The sequence below is a fragment of the Euphorbia lathyris genome, chromosome 2, assembly GCF_963576675.1.
Source record: "Euphorbia lathyris chromosome 2, ddEupLath1.1, whole genome shotgun sequence".
NCBI classification, from domain to species: domain Eukaryota; kingdom Viridiplantae; phylum Streptophyta; class Magnoliopsida; order Malpighiales; family Euphorbiaceae; genus Euphorbia; species Euphorbia lathyris.
The window spans coordinates 37,305,711-37,319,213 of record NC_088911.1 but is presented as its reverse complement, the minus strand read 5'-3'; the positions used below and the strand labels follow the sequence as shown (position 1 = coordinate 37,319,213).

The window sequence follows — 13,503 nt, the reverse complement described above, 5'->3', positions numbered from 1 at the left end:
TGAAATCTTGGGCCGTGAGGTCTTGATGTGTTGACTTGGGCTTGACTTCCACTTATGGGCTTTTAGACTTTTAATCTTAATGTCTTATAGATCAATAAACTCAACATTGAACAAACAAATTAGTATGAATAAATCAAAGCATTTAAATTTAATGTGTTAGAATATTTTTTATTAATTACTTAAATAATTTTGTCAAATCAAAATCATGTGGAAAGGTGTTTCAACAAATAGATCCCATTTTTCTTCTGTTAGTACAAATATTTTTAAAGCTTATTTTGATTTAGTACATGTTGATCTATGTAGACTTATTAAACAAGATTTAAGTACTTCTTAACTATGGTCAATGACTTTATTCAATATACATGGATGTTTTAACTTAAAGTAGAGTTTGAAGCAACATTTGGCATTAGAGGTTTATGTAAAACAACATTTTAATGCTTTTGTTAAAACCATAAGAAGTGATACTCACTTGTATGATTTATATCATGAAAATAGCATAGTTCATCAAACAAGTTGCCCTTATACATCTCAACAGAATAGTACTGTTGGAGAAAGCATCAATGCATTCTTAATGTGTTAGATCATTAAAATTACAAGTTGATTTGCCTTTGTATTTTTGGACAGACTGTGTTGTTCATGTTGTGCATTTAATAAATCTTATCTCAACTCCTTTACTAGATAAGGTAACACCTTTTCAAAAATTATATAATAGACAACCTGATTATAGTGTGTTTTAAGAGTTTTTGGTTGCTTGAGTTTTGCTACAGTTTCAGCATGAAAACAAACTAAAGTTGATGCAAATTCTAATCCATGTGTTTTTATAGGATTTACTACAAATACAAATGGCTACAGGTGGTATGATTTAACTTATAGGAAGTACATTGTTTCTTGTGATGTATCTTCATGAATTTACTTTTCCATATTTGCAAAAACATCATTCTTTCTCGTCTATTATGCTTAATATTGATTTTCAGTCTTATGTTCATGCTTGTCTAGTTGAACAAACATGTGGTTCTGTTATCGAGTCTAGTTTCATTGTTCCAACAACCAATGTTCCTCTAGTTTTACACAATTCTGCTCCTCCTAGTGTTCCACCTAGTCTTGAGAATGAGATTTTATAGTAGGGCCCGGGAGTTCCAACTCACTTAAAGGACCCTCCATTCATCTTCTAACACCTGTAATCTACCTTTTAATTAAAAATTCAATTAACATCGTAATTTACAACACTTTTGCATAACAAAAGAGAGGCAGACAGAATCCCGTTCTCCACCTATCATCACTGCCAATTTCCACCGCCTTGCTGTCTAGATTGCAGGTACCTGAAACGAACAATGAGTTGCAATGGTGAAGGGGATAAAGGAAGAATTTTTTAGCCTCGACATCAAAGTAGTCTTGGTAATATGATTCCTGATTTTGATTACATTGAGAAACCAAATTAAATGACTCAATCATTTAGAATCATCTTCATTCTGATTTTGATTTTTGCTGTGTTCTTTTTATTTTTATTTTCACCTGAATTTTTTTTTCTATATTTTCAGTATATTTAAAACCCAAGTGTTTGTATTGATTACTATATCAATCTATACTTAAATTAGGAAAACTTTAATTCACTTTTGCTCAATTCATGCCGCCGATCTCTAGCAGGAAAAAGAAAAAGATGAAAATTTTACATTGAATTTGATTTCAAAAGATCCAAAACAAAAATTACAATATTCCATAAAATATAACAACCAAAAAATCTATTCAAATCAAAGCATTAAGGATCCGCTGAGAGGTTTCTAAGATTCGGGACTTTTAGGATCTTCCAAGAATGGGTATTTAATCACAGAATATGGTATTTCTAGTTCTCTAAATAAACCCAAATATTTACATCTCCACCTTCAGAACTGCTAATCTATAAGTGGAAACACTGGATCAGCATGGATATCAGGGGCGGCAATGAAGGAAGAACGACGGTAATGATGAGGTGTTTGTGTCCTGCTGCTGGGTATTAAAAGAATTAAATGGGTCTTTAAATTGACGGATGTCAGAACCTAAATGGAGGGTCCTTTAAGTGAGGTGGAACTCCCGGACCCTCCTATAAAATCCCCTTGAGAATCTACAATGCCAATTTTGCAAGTTCAATGGTCTGAATTTACTAGGGGATTAAGGCATGAAAAAGCTCCCGAGTATCTAAAGGAATTTCATTGTAATCAATCGAGTACTACTTATAATTTTGAAGAAATATTACCCCATCCTAATATTAGGCATCCTTTATCTGCAATTTTAGGATATGACAATCTTGCACCTGCACATAGGATTTATGTTTCAAATACTACTTTGGAAACAAAACCTAAGAGTTTTAAGGAAGCTACTAAAGATAAAAGTTGGCATGATGCTGTGATATTGAAATCAATTGGCAGATAACTAAGAGCATCTCTAATGGAGTATAATGAACCACTCATTATACTCTTTTATTAAACTCTCTCCCATTGGAGTGAGTTTAATATATTGAGCACTTATCAACCACTCAATGTTTTATTAAGCTTTTGATTATTTTTATATATTTTTAAAATAATTTGATATGTTTAATTAATTGGTGGATCCATTATGATTGAGTGGTTATAAAGTTTAACTATTAGAGTTAGATAGTTTAATAAGATGAAGTTTATTAAATAGATGATGTGGCATGTATATTGAGTGGTTGTGAGTATGGACCACTGGAGACGCTCTAATTTACCTGAATGAAAACAAATTATAGATTGTAGATGGGTTTTTAGAATAAAGTATAAAGCTGATGGAACTGTAGAAAGGTTTAAAGCTCGATTAGTAGCAAAGGCTTACACTCAACATGAAGGTATTAATTATTTAGATACCTTCTCCCATGTTGTCAAAATGTCAACTGTAATGTCGGTTTTAGCTTTAACTAGTATTAAAAATTGGGCTCTTTATCAATTAGATGTAAATAATGCATTTTGCTTGGTGACTTGCATGAAGAGGTCTATATAAAGCTGCCACAAGGATTCCAAATAGATAAGCCTAATCAAGCATGTAGACTAACTAAATCTCTGTGTGAGTTAAGGCAAACAAGTAAAGAATGCTCCTCTAAACTTGCAAAGGCTTTAACTGATTGTTAGTATATAAAATGTCCTTTTGATTATTCTTTATATATTAAACGAATAGAAAACTCTTTAACTTTGTTATTAATATATGTAGATGATATTATATTAACTGGTAATGATATGCATGAGATCGATATCATTAAGCAATATTTGGATGGCAAGTTTATGATCAAGGATCTTTGTACTTTAAAAAAATTTCTTGGTTTAGAAATTGCTAAAAGTACCAAAGGTATTTCTCTTTGTCAAAGGAAATATATACAAAGATTTACTTACTGAAACAAGTTTTTTAAGTTGCAAACCTACTGATACACCAATGGACCAGTCAGTAAAATATATTGTAAACCTACAAAAGGCTTTTGGGAAGGTTTATCTGCTTAGCAAACACAAGGCCAACTATATCCTTTTCAGTTAATTGTTTAAGTCAATTTCTTAACTCACCAACAAATATCCATGAGCATGCATTGATAGGATTCTGCGATACTTAAAGAAAATGCTTGCTCAGGGTCTGTTTTATCCTAACGATTCTCAACTGCAATTCAGCGCTTTTACTAATTCTGATTGGGATAGTTGTATAGACACAAGAAGGTCAGTTACAGCCTTTACTGTGTTCCTTGAAAGTTCATTAATATCTTGGAGGAGTAAGAGACGATAAACTGTTGCAAGAAGTTTTGATGAGGCAGACTGTCGAGCTTTGGCATTGACAACATGTGAAGTGCAATGTTTCTATTTATGTTTGATTTCATTGGTATCACATATAAATGAGCAGTTTCTCTCTATTGTGACAATCAATATACTATTTACATAACACGAAATCCTTATTTTTATGAAAGGAGAAAACACATAGAGTTAGATTGCCATTTTATCTGAGATAAAGTCAAAGGAGGAGTGGTTCATCTCTTACTAGTTATTACACGTAGTTGGCTGACATTCTTAAACCTATAGTAAAACCTCATTTTTAGGATTTACTGCATAATTTAGGATTGTTTACTTTGTACTCGCAAGCTTAAAGGGGAATACCGGATAATATCTATATATATTTATATAATTATGTAAAGTTTATAAAGATAAGGGTAGTTAGTTTAGTTGGTAGTAGTTTTAGATATTTTTTTTTTATATTTAATCAATGATTATTTTATTTGTTATAAATAATAGATCTGTTATGTTGTGTAAAGTAAGTTGTTAGATACTCTTTCCAATTCTTAAATTGATCCTTATTATTTGGATTTTCATGTGTTCTTAATTCAAGAATTTTGATAACCAGAGAGTTTCGAGGAATCTCTCTTTGGTGATTTGCATGTTTTTCCTTTTGAGAGGAAAACTCTTTCGGATGATAATTTTTTTCTTTTTGGTTGGAATTTTGGAGGTTCTAGAGATGCTAATTTTGTGGGTATTTTATTGTAAATGGACTTCTATTTGGGTCCTTGTGAACGTTGTTTTTGCTTGAGAGTCGTGGATATGTTGACATGCTTGTTGTATTTTTTTAAAATGAAAATAGAAAAACAAAAGAATAAGTCCCTTTTTTTTGCTTTATAGTCTATTTATGGGTTTTGAAGGAAATTCTACTATGGACCTGGTTAATAGAAACATGACAATTGTACACTTTGTTTTACATCAATCAACTTCCATTGAGTAGCATACTTCTCATTTTCATTGATTGGGTCCATTACACCCGATCTACATAAAAATTCTCGGGTTTTGAGGTTCCATCTCAATCAATTTAAAACTTAGATCATTTAGAACCCCTAATCTGGAATGTTAGTAAAAGATTTTTATTTTGAGGCAATGATGGAAAGCATGACCTTTTGAAACTAAAAATAAAGATTCGTACCTATTTTGCTTTATACGGATGCTTTTTTATCTTGCTTTTAAACTTTTTAATGCAACCGATTCTATTTTTCTGGATGTGCGATGACATTTTAGTATAAAAAATATGAATTGGAACTTTGTGTTTTGTGAAAATTAATCTTGTTTTGATTTAAGATTTCATTTATGAGCTTAGAAAAATCTCTAAAACTAAAAATAGTTTTACAGACAATAAATGAGATACATATATGGTTGGTATAATAAATACGGGATAAAGTAACAAAATAGGTTTATAGGAAGTATCAATTTAGGCTCCACGTACAAAATAACATCAATGTAGACTTTACGTTTAAAAAATGTACCAATTTAGACCTCAATAACGGAACGAGACACGTCATTCATATTACTCCGTTAAGTTATTTCAATTGTATGTGGAGGGAGAAATAAGAACTTAACGGAGTAATAAGAATGACGTGTCCAATCCGTTATTGATGTCTAAATTGATACATTTTTTAAACGTTAAACCCAAGGGGTGTTTGGTTGAATAAAATGTATCTGGGAATCGGAATGGGAATGAGGATATTACCATTGCACTTGCAGTTGTTTGGTTAAATTAAATAACATATGGAATTGGAATCCCATTCCCATAAATGAGGAATTAGTGATTACCCCTTTAACCTTTGTTAATCACTTTGATTCCTAAGTGGAATGAAATTGTCCCGTTCTCTCACCATTTTCACGTTCTCTCATTGATCTCTCCTTGATCTGTTGCAATTTCATCTCTCACATAAATGGGAATATGGTTTTTTTCTTACTTTTGCTATGGGTTTCACGAAAAAGACAAGATTTTCAACTAAAACAAGAACAATCATCAATCATTCTTTATGCATAAATCAACAAAATTCAAAGGTTTCTAAGCCTCATATGACAAGTCTTCTAATTAATTCTTAATTTTCAGTAACAAACAAATTTAACAATGATGAAAATTACTTTTACAAAACATTTTGTATTTATTTTTTTTTTTCCTTCTTGTTTCTTCAACATCTCCATTTAAGATGATTAAACGAACTTATTCTTTTATTATTGAATGAATTATAATAATTAGTGATTAATTAAAAAAAATATTTATTAAATTTGGTATTGATTCCAATTCCGATCATTAGTGAAGCAAACTCTTCAAAGAGAAACAGATTCCGATTCCAGAATGAACCAAACAAAAGAAATAAACATTGATTCTGATTCTGATGCATTCCGATTCCGATTCCAATTCCGATTCCGAAATCTGAACCAAACAGACTCCTATATCAATGCTATCTTGGACTATCTCTGAATCTTTTACAGAAGTTTTTCTCTCTCTTTTTGATCTCCGTGTATCGAGCCTTTCTTCTCTTATTTCTTTTGTTGACCCCTCTAATCTATTTGTATTTACGGGGCATTTGGTATTCTATTGGGATAGGGATAAGGATAAATATTAGGTTAGGGATAAGGACAAATGGTTAGGATAAGTATAAAAATATGACAGTTGAGAATTATTAAATGTTTGATATGTGGGATAAGGATATAGATAAAATAATACATTTTACTATTTTAACCTTATTTAAACTATATAACATTAATTTGAGGGATAAGATGAACTTTTTCATCCAAATAAATCGCAGAAGATTATCCCACCTCCTTATACCACCCCCTATTGGGTATAGGATTTGAGGGATAAGAGTCATATCCCTCTCTTATCTCCCTAACTTATCTATAAAACAAATATATGATAACTCGTCTTAGTATCCCAAACCCCGTGTCTTTATCCCCTCTAACAAACACCCCGTTATAGTAAACTAAAAAGATAAAAAAAGGTCTTTTTTGTTGATGTGGTGTGTTTGATATTTTGCTAAGTTCACAGCTGTTTTCTTTGAACAATTAAGGTGAAAATGGGTTGGTCTGACCCATTTTCATATGGTCGTTCTAACCCGTTTGACTTGTGGACCTTTGATCCGAATTGAAATGGATTCTAACCCTTTTGAGATGTAGACCTAGACCCCATTTGAAATGGATTTTGACCCGCTTTGAGATGTGGATCCAGACCTGAACTGAAATTGATTTTGACATGCTTTGAGATATCGACCCAAATCCAAATTGTTTGACCAAATGTGGGATGAGTTTTCACCCAAGTTGAAATGGTATCGATCTATGTTGAACTTTGAATCTATTTGGGCTGATGGGCCTGGTGTTAATTGGACCCAATAAAACTGAAAATGTTACCTATTTGCTAAGACTTCTGGATCAAATGTGAACCTTGAGCCAGCTTTTTGGAAGGGGCAAGCGTCGGTTATCGTCTTAGCGAAGGATTCAGAACGTCAAACAGTAAACAGTTTTTCCTCCCGGCACAACTAAAACCTTTATTTTTCTGCTATCAAAACAAAAATATTTACTTTTTTTTATATTAAAGATTGGTTAGCGGCGAACATTCCAGCTATGATGGCATCCCACCACAGACCTAAAAAAGCCCCGGACCAAATTTATTAAAAGAGTAAATAAATATCATAATATAAAAAGAATAAAGAATAAAATGAAGCCAAAGAATTAGGAAAAGCGATAAACGCAACGTCCTACACGATCATGAAAAAAGACCGATCCACAAAAATCTGAAACAACATTCCACCAAATCGATGTTGTTGCCGTCCGCCCATAATCATCAAAACAAAAATATTTACTTGAAAATGTGTTATTTAGTATTAATAAAAAGTTCAAATTTAAGTGGTCGGTTATTATTTAATCATTTATGTTTCAAATTTCAAATTATTTGTTATAAATTAACGCTTTTAGAAAGCATAATCATATTCTAAATGTAAAGTATAATATATATCAATTTCAATTGAAGTTAAATTTTATATTATAATTTACAACAACTTAGATTATAACCACTTCTAAACATAGTTTAGAACGAATTAGTTTTAAAAACTGAAATATTAATCCGATGAAATAACGTTCAAATTGGATTAACAAATTATAATTTGAATCAAATCGAATTCGTTTTTACTTGAAATAACATAAACATATATCAAATAAAATTCACAATAATTTAGAATTATATCTTAATTTTTTTTTTGAAACAATTATATCTTAATTCTAGTAACTCACATTTTGAATACAACTCAATATTATTAACATACATATCCCAATATAATAAATTGGGCTTAAGAGTACTCGAATCGTTTTACATTAAGAGGATATGTAAAATTTAACATTTGTCCTGAAAAACAAAAGATAAGTAAAATTTAACATTTGTCCTGAAAAAAAATGGATATGTAAAATTTAAAATGGATATCTACACACGTTAAACAAAAGGGGAATTTGATGTCACTAATCATATTTTTTTTATCAAGTTAAGGGGACTCGTGATGTAGTCAATCTTATTTTTATATCTGATAGATTGATATAAAGTTATGTTACGATAGATGTGTATGTTTACAAAATTTTATCACAATTTTATGAAATTTCATTTTACATAAATAAAATAATTAGAATTAGGATATTGATTTTTGGCGGAACGTTTTAACACAATAATCAGGGGCGGAGACAGGGAGCCAGAGGCCTCGGGCCTCTTTGGCCGCCAGAACCACCATGACCATGAGTAATTTCGGCCCCTCTGTCTCCACAAAATTTGAGGTTGTGGTGGTTCCGGTCCCCTGTTTCCAAAAAATAATTATCGGGTGTTGAATTAGCACCCAAAATTGGTCTAGGTCCTGTTTAGCTCTCTCTAAATCCAAAATTCTAAAAAAAATCGGCGTCATCTCTAAATCTAAAATTTCAATTTTTTTGTTTGTCTATTAGGTCAATATCTAAATCCAAAATTCTAAAATTTCTTTTTTTTTTGCCTATTAGGTTGTTTCTAAATCCGTTTTTTTCTATTAGACACAAATTTTTTTTTTTTGAAAAGTTGCATATAGCTTAATTATAACACGTATATATATATATACTGATTTTTTTTTACGCACCACGTTTAAATTCGGCCACCACTGACAATAATAATATTTTCATAAATATAACGCATAACACTATTTTTATTGCGTCAAATTCTCTACCGCAATATTGCAGCATGCATCATTTATAGTTAGATTTATAATTTGTTTTAATAAAATCACTTTTGAGGATATCCACCATGTAAATGAAAATTGTATGGTTTGATGAAATTGAACATACTGAATGTGCTGTATTCGAATTTCCAATTCATTATTTTTGGTATTCAGTTTTTCTGAGTTTTATTATTCGAAATCTCACGTGACATTTCCAACCCTCTTTTATTATTCAAAATCTCACGTGCCATTTCCTCACTCTCCCTCTCTCTTTGAATCCTATCCTATCCCATCCCATCTTCTTCTTCCCATATTGATATTTCCCCCACCTAACATCTGGATTCTCTCTGATTTAATTTCTCTTCATGCCAGATCTCACCCTCAAATCCAAAACCAATTAAGTTGCCGCAGCGATGGGCCTTCTCCGTCTTGCTGGGGGTGCTCCGGAACTCCAAGCCCCCTTGCCTCCGCCTCTGAGTGACACCATATATATATATATATATATATATATATATATATACCGGGGCTGGACTCTCTTGTTGAGGTAACTTTCTTTTTCTTACGTTTGATATAGTCAACAGTGTTTTATTCTTTTTCGGCATGTTTACTAGTTCTGAGTAAACATTATATTGTTATTCGATTTTTTTCTTACTAGTCATTGAAATACACTAGATTTTTAGGAGATAAATTGAGATTTTATCCTATCATGGATTGTATCTTAGTTGAGATGATATGGGAGATTGGGTAGTTTTAAACAAAATATTCTTAGTTAGTCTGTTTAGATTTGGTCAATTATCCCTAAAACAGAAGATTTAGGATTATATCCTAGTTGAGCTAGGGTTGGAGATCAATATGGATGAGCAGTTGAGCACTATCTTAATTACTTCAGATATTATTAACAATTAGATTTGATTATGGATTAACAATTAGATTTGGTGACGGGTAAAATATTCTTAGTTTAGATTTGGTCAATTACGCATACTCTAGTAGTAGTAAACTAAAACAGAAGATAATAGATAAAATTATAGTAGTTGTATATATAGAGCCAGAGGGAGTATCTACAGATCACTCTAAAATCGAATCATATCAAATCAGATTCATAGTTAGCAATGGCGAATCAGTTGAGGTTACGAGAGAACTTTGTTTTGATGGTTCTAATAGTGTGTAGTTATTGTGCTTATAAAACAAGTGCGGAGGATACGATAGTTACCGTAAGAGGGCTGACTTCAATCTCAAACACAGATGATAATTTCATATGCGCAACTTTGGATTGGTGGCCAAGTGCTAAATGTGATTACGGACAGTGTCCATGGGGTCTTTCTGGCATTCTTAATTTGGATTTGCAAAACAAGATCTTAGCTAATGCAATCAAGGGTACGTTTTTTACTTATTCTAAATACAATTTTGTAATTTAATATTTACTTAACAAGTACGTTGTTGGGTTTGGCAGCATTTAATCCGTTGAGACTGAGAGTTGGAGGGTCTTTGCAAGATCAAGTGCTGTATAAAGTAGGGAATAGTTCCATCAAGAAATTCCCTCACTTCAAAAGAAGAAATAAAAATGGGTTTTTGTTTGGGTTTACCAGAGGAACTCTTACGATGGACAGATGGGATCAACTTAATACATTCTTTAATAAAACAGGGTATACTATACTATATATGCATTTATTCATTTTTTCTGTTTGAGTATTCTTTTAGTAGGATAACGTTAATTTGTTTTCGTATATGGCATGCAGAGCTAAAATTACTTTCAGTTTGAATGCTCTATACGGGAAGAGAAAGTCGAAATATGATTCAATGTTGTGGGTAGGCAGATGGAACCCAAATAATGCTCGCAACCTCATGCGGTATACTATTTCAAAGGGATACAATATTGATTCCTATGAACTAGGTAATTAATTAATCCGTATATTCAGAGTTAATTTTGATTAAGCATGCATGTTAATGTAAATACTATATATACTGTAGGGAATGAGTTATGTGGAACTGGAGTATCGGCAAAAATAGAGGCGGTTGATTATGCGAAAGACATAATGGAACTAAAGAAATTAGTCTCCCATCTGTATGGAAATTCAAATTCAACACCAGGAGTATTGGGTCCGGCTGGGTTTTACAACAAAAGATGGTTCAATGCGTTCCTTGAGGCGACTGGACCAAATGTTCTTAATGGGGTCACCCACCATATTTACAATCTTGGGGCAGGTAGGGATAAGAATCTGATAAAGAAGATTCAGGACCCATACATATTGGATCAAGTAGCACAAACATTCAGAGATGTGTCAAACAGTGTAAATAAGTTTGCAGCATGGACTTCTCCTTGGGTTGGGGAATCTGGTGGTGCTTATAACAGTGGTGGCAAAGATGTTTCCCATACCTTTGCTAATGGTTTTTGGTATTCTTTCTTTTCTTCTTCCTAAATGAAATTTAATTAAAGAAAGCTATTTGGAACAATTAATGATATTGATATTGATGGGTGAAAATAAAGGTACTTGGACCAATTGGGGATGACAGCAGCATTCAACCATAAGGTTTATTGCAGACAAACACTTATTGGTGGAAACTATGGTCTCCTTAATACCACTACATTCCTGCCTAATCCAGACTATTACAGGTAAATTCTAATACTAATACAGGTCTAATCCATGTTTAATTTTAGTAAATGAGTATTGATTAATTGATGAAACAGTGCACTTCTATGGCATCGGCTAATGGGGAAAGAGGTGTTAGCAACCACTCACAATACTTCTCCCTATCTAAGAGCATATTCCCATTGCTCTAAGAAGAAGGTATGCCTGTCTAACCCATTGTGTGTGTATATATATGGCCTCCAATTTCAAATGCTAATTAGGATATTGTGCTTGTCTGTGGAATGTGGAAATTTAATGCAGCCTGGAATAGCAGTGCTTCTGATAAACATGTCGAACCAGACCACCTTCACGGTAACAGTAAAGGAGGATGATAATCCAAACACAGGCAGCTACAGTTTTGGGTACAGCAATGCAGGGACCAAACCAAGGCAAGAGTACCATTTAACACCACTGCGAGGGAATATTCAGAGCGATGTGATGCTACTCAACGGAAGAATCTTGAGACTCACCAGATCACTTGAGATTCCGCAGATGAATCCACAGCTGGTTGATCCATGGTCACCTATTTCTGTTCCTCCTTATTCCGTTGTATATGCTGTCATCCCTGATTTCAAGGCTCCTGCCTGTGCTCATCCCTGATTTCAAGGCCCCTGCCTGATTTGTTTAGGTAATTCGTTAGGCTAGCTAGCTTCCCTCCTTTCTTTTGTACTATTAGTTTATTCCAAATCAACTTATAATCAGTTAGAGGGTAGATTAATTTCAGGATCAACTTGATCTCCTATGTACATATACCAATAAATAAGAATTCGTTTGATTTTGTTTTGTTCAATTGCGATTTTCTTCAGCGACAAGTTTAATAGGATAACATGTTATTTTTGGTCACTTGATTATTTTATCTATATCAAATCTAATTGAAATAGATAATCCGCACTTGAAACTCAGTGCAATGCACGTATTCTACATTCACTTTTTAAATAATTTGTTAATGTAAAGTAATTATATACAAATATTATCATGTTATCGAAGCCGCACCGGTCAAATAATCGGAAAAGATAAAGGGTTAAGGGTTAGATGTTCAATCGAGGTTCAACCGGTATTAAAAAAATAATGTGAAAAATAATATTTTATCCACATTTTAACTTATAAAAGTTATATAAATAAAATTAAAAATATTAAATTTATAAATTAATTAATGAATTAAAAATATAATAATTCAATGTACATAAAAACTAAAAAATATAAAATACATATTTTTTAAAACTAAATAATTAGTTGTTTAAAAAAAAACTAAATAATTAGTATTTTTTTGAAGCTACTAAATAATTAGTATTATTATTAACATATAAGTAAAATAAAATGGTTATTATAGAATTTTTTAAAGTTTTAAATTTTATTTTATTAAATATTTAAATATTAATCAAACATTATGAATATTGAAATGATAAAATAATTTTTATATAATATTTATAGAAGGTGCAAGTTATGATTACTTTGTTTTTTTTTTATAAAGTAGCCATTACTTTGTTTTTCTCACAATTAGATAATGACATAAAAAATTAATCCAATATTTCAAATATTTACGGTTTATAATGATTATATATATACAGTAAAACCTCTATATAGGAATATTCTATATAGGAATAACCTCTATTTTGTTATAAAAAAAATTCAGTCCCAATTTGGGCCAGTTAAAAATAGGAATAACCTCCCAAACGTTATTTGTTATACACTTTTCAAGTCTCATCTTTAGAAACTAATCTGGGAATGCGGAATAGTGATCCGGGGCTCCGTCGGGGAGATATTGCCTTCTCGTGGGCCGGCTCTGCGCGGGGATCGGTCCATGCGGATACTCCGAAGATTAAGACAATTAGTTATTCTTAGAGAGCTTTCTAGGCTAGTGTGAATGAAGTAGAGAAAGTAAGAAAGAGTTACCCGTCCCTT

The 13,503-nt window shown here is 31.9% G+C and overlaps 1 protein-coding gene across 1 annotated transcript; it reads left to right on the top strand.

Annotated features, from left to right (window-relative positions):
• Window positions 1-9,605: 9,605 nt before the first annotated feature.
• Window positions 9,606-12,425, top strand: LOC136217807 (heparanase-like protein 1). The gene is made up of 7 exons (XM_066004469.1): window positions 9,606-10,348; window positions 10,425-10,617; window positions 10,711-10,865; window positions 10,943-11,366; window positions 11,460-11,585; window positions 11,661-11,760; window positions 11,863-12,425. The coding sequence occupies exons 1-7, from the start codon at window positions 10,084-10,086 to the stop codon at window positions 12,199-12,201; spliced, it is 1,602 nt and encodes a 533-aa protein (XP_065860541.1). The 5' UTR covers window positions 9,606-10,083; the 3' UTR covers window positions 12,202-12,425.
• Window positions 12,426-13,503: the final 1,078 nt, after the last annotated feature.

Excerpts from the sequence above, each read along its gene's own strand:
- LOC136217807 (XM_066004469.1), top strand. The coding sequence starts at position 10,084 with ATGGCGAATCAGTTGAGGTTACGAGAGAACTTTGTTTTGATGGTTCTA. Across the intron at positions 10,349-10,424 it reads CTTAGCTAATGCAATCAAGG|CATTTAATCCGTTGAGACTG; the intron begins GTACGTTTTTTA and ends TGGGTTTGGCAG. Across the intron at positions 10,618-10,710 it reads ACATTCTTTAATAAAACAGG|AGCTAAAATTACTTTCAGTT; the intron begins GTATACTATACT and ends TATGGCATGCAG.